General features: G+C 43.7%; 1 protein-coding gene across 1 annotated transcript in view; it reads left to right on the forward strand.

Annotated features, from left to right (window-relative positions):
• LOC126101457 (probable G-protein coupled receptor Mth-like 4) overlaps positions 1–20,121 on the forward strand; it is a 317,300-nt gene that overhangs the window by 178,858 nt on the left and 118,321 nt on the right. The window contains exons 4-5 of the mRNA XM_049912110.1: positions 2,416–2,637; positions 18,662–18,938. Of these exons, the coding sequence (XP_049768067.1) occupies positions 2,416–2,637; positions 18,662–18,938 (499 nt within the window). The remainder of the gene's footprint in view (positions 1–2,415; positions 2,638–18,661; positions 18,939–20,121) is intronic.

Raw genomic sequence — 20,121 nt, forward strand, 5'->3', positions numbered from 1 at the left:
CCACGGATCACTTGAGCCGGTCCATGGTCTTGGTGGCTGGTCGGTCGGTCGTCCTACCGGACGACGCGTTTTGGCTCGCCGATCGTTCATGAGTCGGCTGTGTGTGTGTGTGCGTGGATTCCCGATTTGTCTTCGTGCGTGTTTAGTGACTGTTGGGTATCGCTCAGGTCTTCGTGCAAGTGTTTGTCAGGTTGTGTGTGTAGTTGCCGTTATTTCCATTGAGGACTATTTTAGGTGTTGTCGGCGTTGTGAGGGCAGTGCTCCGTCTCATTGGGCGACGTGTAACTGGTACTCTGAGCGCTTCTGGTCCCCTTGAATTACCATCTTGTGGAACTTGGGTCGGCCCTTTCTGGTGCAGAGATGTCGTTTAGCCAGTGGGCATGTTTCGTCTGCATGGTTGGGTCCGAGCCAGTATTTCCGCCGTCGTGTCTGGAAGTGAGTGGGAGACGCACCAGCAGTGCAGTCGCGACGGAGCAGCAGTCGCGGACGGATCAGCAGGCAGTCGGTCGGTTGCTGCGGACCGGGGAAGTTACCTCCGCGCCCGCATCTCGTGGTCGTGCGGTAGCGTTCTCGCTTCCCACGCCCGGGTTCCCGGGTTCGATTCCCGGCGGGGTCAGGGATTTTCTCTGCCTCGTGATGGCTGGGTGTTGTGTGCTGTCCTTAGGTTAGTTAGGTTTAAGTAGTTCTAAGATCTAGGGGACTGATGACCATAGATGTTAAGTCCCATAGTGCTCAGAGCCACCTCCGCGCGCCGCAGTCGGTGTGTCCGCTGCCGGTCCCTGCGCTGTGTCGGAGCGTGTGTGGCAGCTGTTCGATCGCTACGAGCTTCGTGGTTCACCGACCCAGGACGTCAAAGTTGAGTGGTGTTTTAAGTACCCAAGCCTCGTCCATTCATGTTGTGGTTCGTTTCGGTGATTCGCTGTTGGGTAGGTTTTCCTGTGAGCAACACCGAGTGTTTGTACATATTTGATTGTGGATAATTACGTCCGTAACATTTTGTGTTTGAGTTCTCATGTACCGATTGGTGGCAAGAAAGTCGTTTTGTCGGTCGGTCCGTGGCTGTCCCTCGGTAGGGTTCCGACGGATCAAGTGTAGTTGGGCTCACCACCTGTCACCCATAAGTGAACGAGGGCAGACCGACCTCCCTGGAGGCTTCTGAGTGCCGTTTTCTTTATTGTCCTCTCACCGGTGTTTAATTGTCTGTTTATAATCTATCATAGACAATGATTTAAATATTCTTGTTTTTACTGAACTTTATGTATTTCTGAATTTTGCTGGCCGGAGTAACTGTGCGGTTCTAGGCGCTACAGTCTGGAACTGAGCGACCGCTGCGGTCGCAGGTTCGAATCCTGCCTCGGGCATGGATGTGTGTGATGTCCTTGGGTTAGTTAAGTTTAATTAGTTCTAGGTTCTAGGCGACTGATGACCTCAGAAGTTAAGTCGCATAGTGCTCAGAGCCATTTGAACCATTTTTTCTGAATTTTGGAAAATCAATTGTGGGCCTTAAGCCGCGAAAACCTTATTCTTGAAATTAAGCAAAAACACTGCGGCCTTCTGCCTTAAAAGATTATGTTAATATATTTTAAAATTTTAAAATTTAAGTGTGGCCCTCAGCCGCTTGTATTGCATCTTGCATATGTTTGGTTCAAATGGTTCAAATGGCTCTGAGCACTATGGGACTTAACTTCTAAGGTCATCAGTCCCCTAGAATTTAGAACTACTTAAACCTAACTAACCTAAGGACATCACACACATCCATGCCCGAGGCAGGATTCGAACCTGCGACCGTAGCGGCCGCGCGGTTCCAGACTGTAGCGCCTTTAACCGCTTGGTCACCACGGCCGGCTTCCATATGTTTGTTCTATCTACTTCTGCCTTAAGGCTTTCCAACCTAGCTGTGATACCATACATATTTTAATTATTTTATTTGCTATTTTAACTGCATTTTTATTTTGTTGGCTTTTAAGATTTGTTGTTTGGAGGCCCTCAGCCGTGAAATAATTGCCTTTTTGAAACTTGTAGTTCTAGAGGTTCGGCTATGTGCCGTTTTGGTTTAAAGGTGTTATTAAATTATAATAAATTACAATTTTGAGTGAATCTGGCCGACAGCTTATTTGGCCCTTTGCACAATCCTTATCACATGTTCTGGCTTGCGGGCTTAGCGAGTGTATCAGAATGCCTCTTTTGAAGGAGCCCAGCGTTGGAGGAATAGAGTGAAAAATTAGGCGGGGGTGAGTTTACAGGTTACAGTGTCACTGAGCTCAGGGGCTCGTGCAACAGGTGGGTGTGAGTCAGCGTGGGACCGTTCGTGCCTGTAGCTTTGCTGGTCACCACAGTAGTGAGTCGTACCTCCACACAACTTGTAGATTTGTAAGTAGGCGGTGGAAGGCTGCAGACAGCTGTGTATGCCGGCAGATCGCCGGCGGGCGGCGCGTGGCGCTGTCCTGCCTGTGCGGCTCGGCGCCGCTGCGCTGCTGGACCAGCTGCTGCCCCGGCGGGTCGGCGCTCAGCCTGGTGGGGGAGCGGCCGGCGAGCTGCGTGCCCTCCCAGCGCGGGCAGCCCGGCCACTGGGCGCCCCAGCCGCACCTCTTCACTCCCGGGGGCGGCGTGCCGTGGAGGGTCACCACTCTGCCCCAGGTGCGTCACAGTTTCACAACACTACGAAACCTGGCTACTACATTGTACAGGGTGTTTCAAAAATGACCGGTATATTTGAAACGGCAATAAAAACTAAACGAGCAGCGATAGAAATACACCGTTTGTTGCAATATGCTTGGGACAACAGTACATTTTCAGGCAGACAAACTTTCGAAATTACAGTAGTTACAATTTTCAACAACAGATGGCGCTGCGGTCTGGGAAACTCTATAGTACGATATTTTCCACATATCCACCATGCGTAGCAATAATATGGCGTAGTCTCTGAATGAAATTACCCGAAACCTTTGACAACGTGTCTGGCGGAATGGCTTCACATGCAGATGAGATGTACTGCTTCAGCTGTTCAATTGTTTCTGGATTCTGGCGGTTCACCTGGTCTTTCAAGTGTCCCCACAGGAAGAAGTCACAGGGGTTCATGTCTGGCGAAAAGGGAGGTCAATCCACGCCGCCTCCTGTATGTTTCGGATAGCCCAAAGCAATCACACGATCATCGAAATATTCATTCAGGAAATTAAAGACTTCGGCCGTGCGATGTGGCCGAGCACCATCTTGCATAAACCACGAGGTGTTCGCAGTGTCGTCTAAGGCTGTTTGTACCGCCACAAATTCACGAAGAATGTCCAGATAGCGTGATGCAGTAATCGTTTCGGGTCTGAAAAATGGGCCAATGATTCCTTTGGAAGAAATGGCGGCCCAGACCAGTACTTTTTGAGGATGCAGGGACGATGGGACTGCAACATGGGGCTTTTCGGTTCCCCATATGCGCCAGTTCTGTTTATTGACGAAGCCGTCCAGGTAAAAATAAGCTTCGTCAGTAAACCAAATGCTGCCCACATGCATATCGCCGTCATCAATCCTGTGCACTATATGGTTAGCGAATGTCTCTCGTGCAGCAATGGTAGCGGCGCTGAGGGGTTGCCGCGTTTGAATTTTGTATGGATAGAGGTGTAAACTCTGGCTCATGAGACGATACGTGGACGTTGGCGTCATTTGGACCGCAGCTGCAACACGGCGAACGGAAACCCGAGGCCGCTGTTGGATCACCTGCTGCACTAGCTGTGCGTTGCCCTCTGTGGTTGCCGTACGCGGTCGCCCTACCTTTCCAGCACGTTCATCCGTCACGTTCCCAGTCCGTTGAAATTTTTCAAACAGATCCTTTATTGTATCGCTTTTCGGTCCTTTGGTTACATTAAACCTCCGTTGAAAACTTCGTCTTGTTGCAACAACACTGTGTTCTAGGCGGTGGAATTCCAACACCAGAAAAATCCTCTGTTCTAAGGAATAAACCATGTTGTCTACAGCACACTTGCACGTTGTGAACAGCACACGCTTACAGCAGAAAGACGACGTACAGAATGGCGCACCCACAGACTGCGTTGTCTTCTATATCTTTCACATCACTTGCAGCGCCATCTGTTGTTGAAAATTGTAACTACTGTAATTTCGAAAGTTTGTCCGCCTGAAAATGTACTGTTGTCCCAAGCATATTGCAACAAACGGTGTATTTCTATCGCTGCTCGTTTAGTTTTTATTGGCGTTTCAAATATACCGGTCATTTTTGAAACACCCTGTATCTTTCGATATTTAATTTGCTGTTTTACAACTCAAGCAGAGATGCCGTACTCTAACTAGCATCAACTACAAACAACTTACGAGGAGAACACGCCAAGTGCCATAACCCGATTTACCAGCAACTTCGCTCAATGGAAGAGGACTCAAAATAAGCGAACAAAATGGTTCAAATGGATCTGAGCACTATGGGACTGATCATCTGAGGTCATCAGTCCCCTAGAACTTAGAACTACTTAAACCTAACTAACTTAAGGACATCACACACATCCATACCCAAGGCAGGATTCGAACCTGCGACCGTAGCGGTCGAGCGGTTCCAGACTGAGGCGCCTAGAACCGCTCGGCCACACCGGTCGGCAATAAGCGAACACGTGTCTCGGATTATCCGCAGACACTCCACCGATTCTGAGAAAATGACGGTCAACATTTTATAGGTACTTTATGTCTCTTTTAGCGAGTTAATAGTTCAATCGAAGCTGTGGCACAGTGGCTAGTCCGCAACTTTGCAGTTTTGCGCCCCGTGTTTGAAACCCAAATATAAATTTTATTTTTCAGTTATCTAACCATCTCCGTAGAAGATGACCACACGAATGTTTTCCTATGTATACTGAAATAACGTTGTCCTTATTCGTTTGCTAATAGTATGTTTGGTCAATGGATTAAAAAAGAGTGCATGGCAAAATTTTTGAAATTGTTTTCAGTGAAATTCCTGTTGTGTATCTTGATTTATAATCAACAGAAAGCGCCAGCTCTTGCATAATTGTCCTTTACGCGTAGTTTGTAGAGGAACTATTGTCAACGTGTGAAATTTTCAGCAGCGTTAACGACGTTTCTCTGTCGACTGTGATTCGTATGAAGAAATTACACTGTGGAAACGCTGCCTTTCCGTGATGCTCAAGGTGTTCGGAATTTCTGTTTCGAATGTATCTACGATGCACCAAATCTTCCTGAAATGAAATGTCGTGTGGCTAGGGCCTCCCGTCCAGTAGACCGGTCGCCTCGTGCAAGTCTTCTGAGTTGACGCCACTTCGGCGACTTGGGCGTCGATGGGGATGAGATGATATGATAAAGCTAACACAACACCTAGTCCCTGAGCAGAGAAAAACTCCCACCCAGACGGGAATCGAACCCGGGCCCTTTGGCATGACAGTCTGTCGCACTGACCACTCAGCTGTCCGGGGCGGACACCAAATCTTCCTGTAGAATAAACGTACGAATAAAATGTATGAATTAATATAAGAATTGATTTGAGAATTTAAAAAGATTTTGACCCCTGAAAATGCTATATACACCCATACACAACCATGCACATTACATAAGTGGATGTGTATATGTGTATTCCACATCTCCTCCTAAATCATTTGACAGATTTCAGACTTGGTACCCATGTACCTCACTGTCAGGCAACAACAATAGCTGTGGGTAAGAGGTACCACCTATCAAAGGGGTGAAAAAGAGGCATAACCCATGATGCGTAAATGCCAGAATTTAATTCATCCACTATTTGAGAATGTGAGCATTTAGAGACATGCAACAATCTTAACACATAATTTCAAACATTTATGAATTTTTTCTCGCTGACAACTTCTAGAAGATGATGATAGGAAAAAAGTGTATCGCTTACTACTTTTCCGCTGTTCATGCAGTAAAAGTAACGCATGAGGCATGATGTTATAATTTATTACTTCTTTACTGTATTCGCGACACATTTTGCATACAGTACGCACATATAGCATAGAATGTAACTGCACAGTTGTATCATTGCACGACATATAGTTCAGGAGATATGACGTCATAAACAATGAGATGCGTGACTAACTGCTGCATCACGCATGACGTTCAAATTTATTACTTCTTTGCTACTAAATCTATTCGGAACACATTTCTCAGATAGTAGCCACATACGTCGCTCTGAATGTTCCTACCATATTTTATGATTGTTTGACACATAGTTCAGGACATATGACGTCTTTCAGATGCGTGAAAAACTGCAGCACCGTTCATAACGCTTAAATTTGTTACATCGTAGCTACTAACTCCATTCGCAACACATTTTCAAGACAGTATCCACATATGCCTTCGAATGCACCTACAAGCCGCGCGGGATTAACCGAGCGGTCTCAGGCGCTGCAGTCATGGACTGTGCGGCTGGTCCCGGCGGAGGTTCGAGTGCTCCCTCGGGCATAGGTATGTGTGTTTGTCCTTAGGATAATTTAGGTTAAGTAGTGTGTAAGCTTAGGGACTGATGACCATAGTAGTTAAGTCCCATAAGATTTCACACACATTTGAACATTTTGTACCTATAAAATTATATCTTTTCAGGACATATACAGAGGGGCCCAGAAAAATGTAGACGCTCTTTGATAGTTAATATCTTTGGAAAAAAAGACATGTCGTTGCGCAGTCCATTGTTTTCTCAACAGATCTGCTCGCGTTTTCCGGCAGATGAGAGTGCGGCATTGAATGAAATAAGACTGTCGTTTGAGCAACGCAAGGTCGTATTGAAAAGGTACTGAAAGTACGAAAACATGATGGAGGTACAACGGCAACGGTGTAATGTTTACGGAACTCAGCCAGAACAACAATTTATTGTATTCGGAATAAATTTTAAGCCGTCGTTAGTGCTCCGGATTAGCATAAGGAAAGATCTGGCCGATTAAAAACATCAACAAGTCCAGCTTCCAGCGCTGTTGTGTTGCAACATTTTACTAGTTCACCTAAAAAATCTATGAACCTGGGTGCACTGGAAAGCGGGCTAAGCCGATGAAGCGTAAGATCAATTCTGAAGGCATTTAGAGACATGCAACAATCTTAACACATAATTTCAAACCTTTATGAATTTTTTCTCGCTGGCAACTTCTAAGGTCGCTGCACGCTATGAACGAAAACGACCCGGATCGGAGGATGGAGTACTGCGAGTGGTTTGAAGATATTCTTCGCGAGGATGAACGGTTGCACGGTTCGTTATCTGGTCTGAGAAGGCGCAATTCAAGCTGAGTACTATAAACCGCCACAACTATGTGTACTGGGCTCCTGAAAATCCGCAAGTTCACGTGGACAAACATGTTAATCTACCGGGTATTAATGCGTGATGTGGTCTCTCGTCGCGCAGTTTGATAGCCCATTCTTCTTTTAAAGGTACCGTGACTGGTGAGGTGTATCTTTATACAATGCAAACATCGATTTTACCTGCCATCCGAGAGGTGTTTGGAAATGAAAGGTTTCACCTACAAGATGGCACTCCGCTTCTCTATCACAGAGATGTCAGAGCCTACTTGGATGAAAATCTACCTGGACGATGGATAGGTCAAAGAGCAGCAGTTGAGTACCCACCACGGTCTCCGGTTTGAGTACCCACCACGGTTCCAGACCTTACACCTCTTGACTTCTTGAAAAATGAAGTTTATCCACAGAAGGCAGCTACAGTGAACGAGTTACGAGAAACCATCGAGGCGTCCTGTGCGACTATCACACCGGCAAAACTGACAGCCGTAGTTTGGTCAACAATTCAGCCCAATCGACGTTGGTTGGCTGCTAATGAGAGTCATTTTGAACACATAAAATAACCTTTCCCCCATGCAAGAATTGTGACGATATGTCATTTTGTTCCATTAGTACTGACTATCAAAGAGAGTCTACAGTTTTCTGGATCCCTCTGTAGTTCAGGAGATAAACAGTAAGCCCAAGACCAGACGCTGCAAGCTACAGACGCGGACTCATAGTTATAAATAAATACCACGGCAACGCCGGGTTTCAAAAAATGGTTCAAATGGCTGTAAGCACTATGGGACTTAACATCTGAGGTCATCAGTCCCCTAGACTTAGAACTACTTAAACCTAACTGACCTAAGGACATCACACACATCCATGCCCGAGGCAGGATTCGAACCTGCGACCGTAGCCGCAGCGCGGTTCCGGACTGAAGCGCCTAGAACCGCTCGGTCACAAGGCCGGCACGCCGGGTTTCTCTGCTAGTATGCGCTAGTACGCTATATAATAAATGTATGACACGTGATGTGAAATCCAGCTGTAATTTAGCAATGACTGTAACACCTCTACATCCTCTGACTTGATAAGAAGCACTCTTGTAATAAACTTCTATTGACATGTGTGGAAAAATGAAAAAAATAAAAACAATAATCGGGATTCGAACACAGGGCGCAAAAGTAAGAAGCCGCGATGCTATGCAACATAAAAATAAAAGAAAATAAAATAAATAAAGACATTAATCGGATTATGAACACGGGATGAAAAAGTGAGAAACCGGTATGCTGTCCACTGTGCCTCCATTTCGGCTGAGATTATCGAAGCTAAAGGCATCTATAGCACCTCGAAAAGTTTGACTCCTTTTCCATTGAGTGAAGTTTCTGGGAAATCGGCTTATCGCAGTTGCTGTATTCCCGTCGTTAGTCAATTTGTAGCTAGTATGTGAGACACCCTTCAATGTCTTCTTTGGGCTCTAGGTGAACAAACTAATGAGATCTGTGTCCGCTTGCTGTTAATGCTGGGGCAGGGGTTTGAATAGCTTCCCTTGTGTTTGTGTCGTGTGGAAGTAATATATGCTCGATGTCAAACACCGTGGTTGCTATGCTGCTATACGGAGAGGTTCTAATACGTGCGGGAGATTGTGAAAAGTATTAAAACACCACAAACACATTAATATGCCTAATTGAGTGTAGGGTGGCCACAGGCGAAGCGACAATTTATCCTCGTCGTCATAAAACCAAAACCATTCCTGGACGATTCGAGCTGTGTGAAGAGGGGCTTATCGGCTTGGAAAACATCACCATTGGGGAACAAGTGTTGTACCTCTGGATGGAGCTCATCAGTCAAAATGGCTCCATAGTCCTTGTCAATAATGTGAAGTTGCATAGTAGCCATATAGCCGTTGGAATACCATGAAATGGCTGTCTTAATCACCAACGAAGCCCCGCCATACTTCATCCTTGGAACGTAAACTCGGTAGGAAGTTGGAAACAGTGTGAAACAATACTAATATGACCAAATGACTGTGTTGCATTGCTCCACAGTCCAGGTTATGTTGCTTAAACTACATGTTTAGCTGTTACGGCCATTTTCATCACTGCCGAGTGGTTTTGGAATCCCAGCTCGCCCTGCATTTTCCTGCTTATGGATCTCCTTTCGTGTTGTTTTGGTGCGACATTCAGTTCTGCTGTAATCCTCGCAGCCTTCGTCCCCTTATTTTTCGTCACAATTCTCTTCAATCAACATACATTTTCGTCGTGTTTTGATTTAGCGGATAATGTTTTTCCATCATCTGTATATGCGGTATAATTGATCTTCGTTACGGTGCCTCAGTTGGTTACGTAAGCACGCACCATTCAAACACCAACAATTTGCCCACGTTCCAGTTCACTTGGCACCAACATAATGCACTCACAATAACGCAGAAGATTGTTGCGACCACGAGTGACACTTGCAAAGTGTTGAGGGCATCGCTCGGGTGGCATTCGTCGTCAAATGCAAGAGGGCAACCTGTAAGTTGGTTAGCATATGCACGGTTGCTTGGTTGCGTGCAGGAAATGTAAACTTGCATTATGATTTCGACAATCATACACGACGTACGTGTGTTTCAGGCTTAACTTTTTCTTCATTTGCGTCTCGAAGATGCTATAACTTTAATGTGTTTGACTTGCGTCTCACCTGTGCTTATCGACTCTTTGTGTCAGTGTGAGCCGCGGGTGTTTCGTGGTTCGGTACAGAATGTGTTTGCTATTAATTCATCTTCAAGGCGAAACACTCAGTTTAGCCACACTCCCTATCAGTGAACCTTTGAAAGTGCAGTGCCGTCAATATTGATCATACTTTGTTCAATTTTATTACCTTGTGCCGCTGGTGGCCGGTGCTCATCAACATAAGCATTCAGGTTTTGATGTATTCAGAGAGCAGCGTTGCGGGCCGCGGCACTTTGGCGTGCGGTCGTGTGCGCCGGCCACCAGCCGCGAGGAGACTGGGCTGGGCCTTCTTCCGAAACCAAACGTCTTACAGAGAAGGCACGAGACGGAGCCACTGATATTCCACTCCGAGTTTGTGATCGGCTATCGAGATTTTAATTAATAGTCACCGTCAATTACCTTACACTAACGGTTATCTTCAATTGTGTTGTCATTCTGAAAGGTTTCTTTTTAAAGATGTGATCTTACTTTTAAACTTTTTGGAAATTTGTGGTAAGTTCCTACTAGGCCAAACTGCCGAGGTCATTGGTCCCTAGGCTTACACACTACTTACACTAACTTAAACTAACTTACTCTATGTTGTTATTGCGGTCTTCAGTCCAGAGACTGGTTTGAAGCAGCTCTCCATGATACTCTGTCGTGTGCAAGCTTCTTCATCTCCCAGTACCTACTGCAGCCTACGTCCTTCTGAATCTGCTTAGTGTATTCATCTCTTGGTCTCTCTCTACAATTTTTACCCTCCACGCTGCCCTCCAATACTAAATTGGTGATCCCTTGATGCCTCAGAATATGCCCTACCAAGCGATCCCTTCTTCCAGTCAAGTTGTGCCACAAGTTTCCCTTCTCTCCAATTCTATTCAACACCTCCTCATTAGTTATGTGATCTACCCATGTAATCTTCAGCATTCTTCTGTAGCACCACATTTCAAAAGCTTCTATTCTCTTCTTGACTAAACTATTTATCGTCCACATTTCACTTCCATACATGCCTACACTCCATACAACTACTTTCAGAAACGACTTCCTAACACTTAAATCTATACTTGATGTTAACAAATTTCTCTTCTTCAGAAACACTTTTCTTGCCATAGCCAGTCTTCATTTTATATCCTCTCTACGGCGACCATCATCAGTTATTTTGCTCCCAAAATAGCAAAACTCATTAACTACTTTAAGCGTCTCATTTCCTAATCTAATGCCCTTAGCATTACCCGATTTAATTCGCCTACATTCCATTACCCTTGTTTTGCTTTTGTTGATGTTCATCTTATATCCTCCTTTCAAGACACTGTCCATTCTGTTCAGCTGCTATTCCAGGTCCTTTGCTGTCTCTGACAGTATTACAATGTCATCGGCGAACCTCAAAGTTTTTGTTTCTTCTCCATGGATTTTAATTCCTACTCCGAATTTTTCTTTTGTTTCCTTTACTGCTTGCTCAATATACAGATTGAATAACATCGGGGATAGGCTACAACCCTAACTTACTCCCTTCCCAACCACTGCTTTCCTTTCATGCCCCTCGACTCTTATAACTGCCATCTGGTTTCTGTACAAATTGTAAATAGCCTTTCGCTCCCTGTATTTTACCCCTGCCACTGTCAGAATTTGAATGGGAGTATTCCAGTCAACATTGTCAAAAGCTTCCTCTAAGTCTACAAATGATATAAATGTAGGTTTGCCTTTCCTTAATCTATTTTCTAAGATAAGTCGTAGGGTCAGTATTGCCTCACGTGTTCCAATATTTCTACGGAATCCAAACTGATCTTCCCCGAGGTCCGCTTCTACCAGATTTTCCATTCGTCTGTAAAGAATTCGTGTTAGTATTTTGCAGCCGTGGTTTATTAAACAGATAGTTCGGTAATTTTCACATCTGTCAACACCTGCTTTCTTTGGGATTGGAATTATAATATTCTTCTTGAGGTCTGAGGGTATTTCGCCTGTCTCATACATCTCACTCACTGCATGGTAGAGTTTTGTTAGGCCTGGCTCTCACAAGGCTGTCAGTAGTTCTAATGGAATGTTGTCTACTCCCGGGGACTTGTTTCGACTTAGATCTTTCAGTGCTCTGTCAAACTCTTCACGCAGTATCATATCTCCTATTTCATCTTCATCTACATTCTCTTCCATTTCTATAATATTGTCCTCAAAACATCACCCTTCTATAGACCCTCTATATACTCCTTCCACCTTTCTGCTTTCCCTTCTTTGCTTCGAACCGGGTTTCCATCTGAGCTCTTGATATGCATAGGAGTGGTTCTCTTTTCTCCAAAGGTCTCTTCAATTTTTCTGTAGGCAGTATCTGTCTTAACCCTAGTGATACGCGCCTCTACATTCTTACTTTTGTCCTCTAGCCATCTCTGCTTAGCCTTTATGCACTTCCTGTCGATCTCATTTTTGAGACGTTTGTATTCCTTTTTGCCTGCTTCATTTACTGCATTTTTATATTTTCTCCTTTCATCAATTAAATTCAATATCTCTTCTGTTACCCAAGGATTTCTACCAGCCCTCGTCTTTTCTACCAGCCCTCGTCTTTTTACCTACTTGATCGTCTGCTACCTTCACTATTTCAGCTCTCAAAGCTAACCCATTCATCTTCTACTGTATTTCTTTCCCCCATTTTTGTCAGTCGTTCTCTAATGCTATTCCTGAAGCTCTCTACAACCTCTGGTTCTTTCAGTTTATCCAGGTCCCATCTTCTCAAATTCCCACCTTTTTGCAGTTTATTGAGTTTTAATCGACAGTTCATAACCAATAGATTGTGGTCAGAGTCCACATCTGCCCCTGGAAATGTCTTACAATTTAAAACCTGGTTCCTGAATCTCTGTCTTACGATTATATTATCTATCTGAGACCTTCCAGAATCTCCAGGTTTCTTCCATGCATACAACCTTCTTTTATGATTCTTGAACCAAGTGTTTGCTATGATTAAGTTATGTTCTGTGCAAAATTCTACCATGGCGGTTCCTCTTTCATTCCTTACTCCCATTCCATATTCACCTACTACGTTTCCTTCTCTTCCTTTTCCTACTATCGAGTTCCAGTCACCCATGACTATTAAATTTTCGTCTCCGTTCACTGTCTGAATAATTTCATCGTGCATTTCATCAATCTCTTCGTTATTTGCGGACCTAGTTGGCATATAAACTTGTACTACTGTGGTAGGCGTGGGCTTTGTATTTATCTTGACCACAATAATGCGTTCACTATGTTGTTTGTAGTAACTTACCCGCATTCCTATTTTACTATTCATTATTAAACCTACTCCTTCATTACCCTTATTTGATTTTGTATTTATAACCCTGTATTCACCTGACCAGAAGTCTTGTTCCTCCTGCCACCGAACTTCACTAATTCCCACTATATCTAACTTTAACCTATCCATTTCCCTTTTTAAATTTTCTAACCTACCTGCCCGATTAAGGGATCTGACACTCCACACTCCGATACGTAGAACGCCAGTTTTCTTTCTCCTGATAACGACGTCCTTTTGAGTAGTCCCCGCCCAGAGATCCGAATGGAGGACTATTTTACCTCCGGAATATTTTACCCAAGAGGACGCCATCATCATGTAACCATACAGTAAAGATCCATGCCCTCGGGAAATATTACGGCTATAGTTTCCCCTTGCTTTCAGCCGTTCGCAGTACCAGCACAGCAAGGCCGTTTTGGTTAGTGTTACAAGTCAATCATTCAGAGTGTTGCCCCTGCAACTACTAAAAAGGCTGCTGCCCCTCCTCAGGAACCACACGTTTGTCTGGCCTCCCAACAGATACCCCTCCGTTGTGGTTGCACCTACGATACGGCTAGCTGTATCGCTGAGGCACGCAAGCCTCCCACCAAAGGAAAGGTCCGTGGTTCATGGGGGAACTTACTCTAAGGACAACACAAACACCCATGCCCGAGGGAGGACGCGAACCTCCGACGGGGGGAGCCGCGCAAAGCGTGGCATGCCGCCTCAGACCACGTGGCTAAAATTTTTATTCTGGTTTTGGCACAGTTGTGTACCTTTTACTTTGCCAGGCTAGGAGCTTCTCGCCACTACTCTTTACACTTTTGTGTGTATTTTAAGTATGAATGTAATTCCATATGTTTTATGTCAGTTCATGTTTTATTGTCCGACGCTGATACTGCCATATAAAGTAATTTTAATTAATGACTACGCATGCTGCACTTTAACTATCAAATTTACGATACTGGTTACTCATGTACCCTAGCTCCAGCGCCCTCTGCTGGCCTCATATGTAAAAATGGTTTAAATGGCTCTGAGCACTATGGGACTTAACATCTGTGGTCATCAGTCCCCTAGAACTTAGAACTACTTAAACCTAACTAACCTAAGGTCATCACAAACATCCATGCCCGAGGCAGGATTTGAACCTGCGACCGTAGCAGTCGCGCGGTTCCGGACTGAGCGCCTAGAACCGCTAGACCACCGCGGCCGGCAGTTATATGTATAAATAGGCCTATTGGACGCATCCAGCAATGACCAGCACTTACTATCCATGTATCTACATAAACAGATTTGGCATTGATAGCGACATCCGAATATTTTATGATATGTATGGGTGGTATGCATGGCTGCTCATCATGTAAACATTTTTTTTATTTTTCTTATGTATCACTAGGCCTGTTACAGATTTTGCTTCAGCTAACTGAACTTAGCTGGTTACACCACTGTTTTCTATTAATAATAGATCTGAAGATGGCAGTAACCGTAGCCCGTAATTGTGACTTGGACAGTTAATGTGATCAAGATGGACGTTTACAAATAAAATGCGATACCATAGCGTGATCGCAGACTCATTTACAGACTTTACGCCTTTAATTCATAAAGCCTTTATAACCATTCTCCTTGCCACAATTTCTATTTAAACGAATCAAGTCGGGTTGTAATGAACCTGATTTGAAACGTGTTACTTTGCTACCTCAGGTGATACAACTTTCGATTTTCTCATTGCACTTCATGTCAACAGTAACAGTAATCACTACGAATATTATACTTCACATCTCTGTTCATGTTTTCAGCAGACTCGGTAGGTTTTGCTGCTGATGCAGGTCGCATAAACGCAGCGCTTTGTTCTTCAGAAAGTGTGTTTATACGATTTCTTATGTTTTGTGTATCATTAATACAAATCGTCAGCACATTCCGTTCTCTTATCTCATTACACATTTATTCAATTCCTTCATAATCTACAGAGCTACTTGGTATATAAACTTCTACTACTGCGGTAGCTACGATAATGTGTTCCCTATGCTGTTCATTGTAGCTTACCCCTGCTCTTATTTTCTTTTTTCTTATTAGATCTAGCCGTGTTTGATTTTTGTATTTATGAACCTTTACTCGCATGGCCAGTAGTCCTGTTAATCCTGCTACTGAAATTCGCAAATCCCCAATATATCTAACTTCAACCTATCCATTTTCCTTTTCATATTTTCTAACCGACCTACCGTTTTCCACATCCCTGTAGGTGAATACCGGGCTGGTCCCCACGTCCCGCCTCAGTTACACGACTCACAGACATTTGCAACACATCCGCAGTTTTCCATGACTTACACTGGACGCAGACAGATGGGGTACTCTGATTCCGTCCCGGGGGGTACGGGGTGGCGGCAGGAAGGGCATCCGGCCACCCCTTCACATTAGCATGCCAAATCCGGTTTAACCACGCCAAAATGCGGGACAAAGGCGCAAGCGATAGAATTTTCTAACCCATCTACCGTTAAGGGATCTAACATTTCATGCTCCGATCTGTAGAATGTCAATTTTCTTTTCCCTGATGTCAATATCCTCCTGAGTACTCCACACCCAAAAATCTAAATGGAGGCTATTTTTCCGTCTCGAATATTTTACCCAAGGAGAGGAGCTGCATGTCTTTACGTAAGAATCGTTTCCATCGTTTTCAGCTGTTGGCAGTACCAGCACAGGAAGGCCATGTTGGCTAATGTTACGAGACCAGATCAGTCAATCATCCAGACCGTAGTCTCTGCAGCTATTGGAAAAGCAGCTGCCCTCTTTAGGAGCCCAAGTTTTCTGGCCTCTCTTCAGATGCCAGTCCACTGTAGTTGCACATACAGTACAGTTATCTCTATCGTGAAGTACTCACGCTTGTCCATCTCTGCAAGGTCCATGGTTCATAAGGGACTGTGATAACTAATCTACAAAAATGCGTTTTAAACCAGTTTCTGAATTGAAGGCTTATAACAGAACTTCTAAGGATTATTATTTGACTGTACAAAATTTTTCTATACATTTTATTATTTAATGAATTTATGGGTAAAAAATTAAAAATTGGGATTATTAAGGTATTCGAGAATCTTTATTAACGTAATTATTAAGAAATACAGTTTTTAATGTAAAACTAATATCTGACATTCATGTCAATGCTCAAATTTAATCCTTCTTGCTATTTACGGAGCTGAGTTTGTATTTTATGCCAGTTCATAGTAATAAGTTATAGGTAAAACGTAAAAGAAGGCCTCACTACTTTGCTGTTGTGTTGTTGGCTTTCACCTACAATGATGGATAAAGCCACAATGGCCGTTCTGTGAATGGAAGTTATTTATAATTTTTGTGTTTACAACTTATAAAGACAAAATATTTTTTTAACACTACATTCTTATTTTTTTATCAATGCATTCGTGTATTTGACCCCTTATTTTCCCTCAAAAAATCGTGGTCGATATGCTATCTATTAGATGTTGCTGATCTTAAGACATCTGGAACATTTCCTGCAGTATCTTATTAACAAATACAGTTATCTGAAAATGTTTTTTTGACAACTTCAGGAGCTTGAGAATGCATGACTTACAACATGAAGTAGAAGTTTTACTACCGCTGATTTGGATTTCATGAGGTATGGAAGAAAGTGGCTTTTCGTGAAATTGAACTCTATTCAAACAGCCAAAATTTCATTAACCATTCTTTTAAAAGTCTCAGCCATGTTGCAAACTGATTTATAATGCATCTGAGTGGATCCATTGGAAATTTGAAATGCAAGAACAGGTGGTTGGGAGGTGAAAGTTGACTTCATTCACATCAGCTGTCCACTGAAAAATTCGGCTGTATAATCCCATAGAAAGTATGTAAATCTATGTCTTTTAACAGTTACTAGAGGGACGTTACCACAATATTAAAATAAAGCAAGGGCAAAGAAAGCCCCATGATCAGGCCCTGAAGACCACATGATAGTCGACTGACCACTGTGTCACTCGTAAGTCATTAATCATCGGATGTAGTATGGTGAGCATGGTGTGAGCACACTGTACTCCCAACTGTTGTCTATGTTCCAACCTAACAGCCACTACCTCTGAATCAGAATTAAAATTTCTGTGGTGCGGATCCCTTCCCTGCAACCTAAGTACCCTGTACGTAAATGTTGCCCTGGATTGCAGTATTGACATACGTGGGCTATCCTGAAGGTAACAGACGTTTCGAAATAAAAAATTAACGATTCAGAAAAAACAAAAACTATACTCTTAAGCTATTTTTCTACATAATCGTCATTCAAACTAAGGTACTTATCATACCGTGGCACAAGTTTTTCAAATCCCGTCTCTGTAAGAATTTGCCGCTGCGATTGCAACAGCTGATTTATACTGGCATGAAGTTCGGCGTCAGTATTAAAGCGTTGTGTAGCGAGCCACGTCTTCATTGCTGGGAAGAGGTGGTAATCACTCAGCGCCAAATCCTGACTGTATGATGGATGATGAAACACCTCCCATCTAAAAACCCATAGAGCTCTCGGGTACGTTTGGTCGTGTGTGGAGGTGTGATATCGTGAAAAAACAAAACTTTTGCACTAAGTTTTCCCGACGCTTGTTTGTATCACCACCAGTGTTTGGCAATACCTCTATGAGTTAACTTTTGTGCCGCATTCAAAAAAATCAGCGAGAATCATTCCCTTCGAGTCCTAAAACACCGTAGCCAATTATGTTGCTTGCTAGCAATGTTTGCAAACACTTCCTTGGCTTCTTGGGAGAATTTGTGTCCCCCCCCCCCCCCCCAAGTCTATCGACTACCTTTTTGTTTTACTGTTGACATGCTTCATCCAAGTCTCATCCCCAGTTACGACACGATTGATAATTTTGTTACCATTTTTCTCGTAATTTTCGAGGAAGGTCAGTTGCAGCCAGCTTCTGTTTTTTGTGGAATTCTGTTAGGATTTTGGGAACCCATCTAGAACAATATTTGTGGTAATCAAGCTCCTCGTTCATAGTTTTATGCACCAAACTCTGTGAAACTTGGGAAAAATGTTGCGAAAGTTCCATAATCGTGAAACAACGATTTTCTCGTAGATTTTCATCACCAGCTCCTCAGTCACAAGGCTAGGCTACCACTGCAGTCCTCATCATAAATGTTGGTATGGCTGTGTTTAAAATCAGTACACTATTGCCTCACTCGACTTTTGCTCATTATTCCTACACATAACAAAGGTAGCGATAAAGTTCAGATGGCTTGCAGTTTCTTTGCCAACAAAAACCTAACGAGACAAGGCATGTCACAAATGACGGGACTTCCTTTCTATTGCAGCGCGCATGTTAACATGTCCTAGACAGCAAAGTAGTAGAGACACAGACCACACTCTGCCACCACTGGATGCGTACTGAGTGTTGGAACTTTATGGCAGCAAGATGGCGGCTGCAGCCCCGCCCACGGACGCGACAGACCAAAACTTTCTGGTAAATCCTCTTAAGTTAGCGATAGCTGATGTGCATTTCGTTGTTTGGCGCAGTGTGAGGAGAACGAACACGTAGTGGTGCTGCCTGCTGGTAGGCGGTACCGGCTGCTGGCTGATGGCGGCGCTGCTGTGGAGGATGGGGAATCCCCAGAAGGGAGACACCTGTCAGCCCACCAGTACTGCGCAGACGCGGAGCACTTCCTGTACTGCAAGAGCAGGGCGGCCAACCCTAGCAGCGGCGAGCGCACCAGGCGCGTCGTCTACGTCTGTCTGCTGGTGCTGGGCACAGCCTTTCTGCTCGCCACTATCGCCATCTACTCCTGCTTCCCAGGTAACAACCTAACCTAAACAGTCCCACCTATTGCTCCGTATACATTTAATATTCGGATGTTTGCTTTTAAACTTTTGTGTCATATATTTACATTCATGGCATGCACTACTTATTTTAAGTAATGACTAAAGCGATATGGTGGTTTAAAGCATTTTAACCCTTCATTTGTGTGAAGATGGTCCAAAACCGAAACCGGTAGAATTAGGGTTTAAAATAAAAAAAAAAAACAGGCCATGGTTCAAATATGCATTTTATACAATTAACAGGTTCCAAAAACATATTAATCATTTTAGATTCCACATAGGTCGTGAAGTAACTTTAAACCATCAAAATAATTCGCATTACTGTAAAACTTCGTCTGTGAATTCACAGGCTTGATTATACAGAAACCAGATGGCAGTTATAAGAGTCGAGGGGCATGAAAGGGAAGCAGTGGTTGGGAAGGAAGTGAGACAGGGTTGTAGCCTATCCCGGATGTTATTCTATCTGTATATTGAGCAAGCAGTAAAGGAAACAAAAGAAAAAATTCAGAGTAGGAATTAAAATCCATGGAGAAGAAATAAAAACTTTAAGGTTCGCCAATGACATTGTAATTCTGTCAGAGACAGCAAAGGACCTGGAAGAGCAGCTGAACGGAATGGACAGTGTCTCGAAAGGAGGATATAAGATGAACATCAACAAAAGCAAAACGAGGATAATAGAATCGGGTGATGCTGAGGGAATTAGATTAGGGAATGAGACGCTTAAAGTAGTAAATGAGTTTTGCTGTTTGGGGAGCAAAATAACTGACGATGGTCGAAGTACAGAGGATATAAAATGTAGATGGTACGGCAAGGAAAGCGTTTCTGAAGAAGAGAAATTTGTTAACATCGAGTATAGATTTAAGTGTTAGGAAGTCGTTTCTGAAAGTATTTGTATGGAATGTAGGCATGTATGGAAGTGAAACATGGACGATAAATAGTTTAGACAAGAAGAGAATAGAAGCTTTCGAAATGTGGTGCTACAGAAGAATGCTGAATATTAGATGGGTAGATCACATAACTAATGAGGAGGTGTTGAATAGAATTGGGGAGAAGAGAAATTTGTGGCACAACTTGACTAGAAGAAGGGATCGCTTGATAGGACATATTCTGAGGCATCAAGGAATCACCAATTTAGTATTGGAGGGCAGCGTGGAGGGTAA

This window comes from Schistocerca cancellata, chromosome 9 (genome assembly GCF_023864275.1).
Source record: "Schistocerca cancellata isolate TAMUIC-IGC-003103 chromosome 9, iqSchCanc2.1, whole genome shotgun sequence".
In the NCBI taxonomy this organism is placed as follows: Eukaryota; Metazoa; Arthropoda; class Insecta; order Orthoptera; family Acrididae; genus Schistocerca; species Schistocerca cancellata.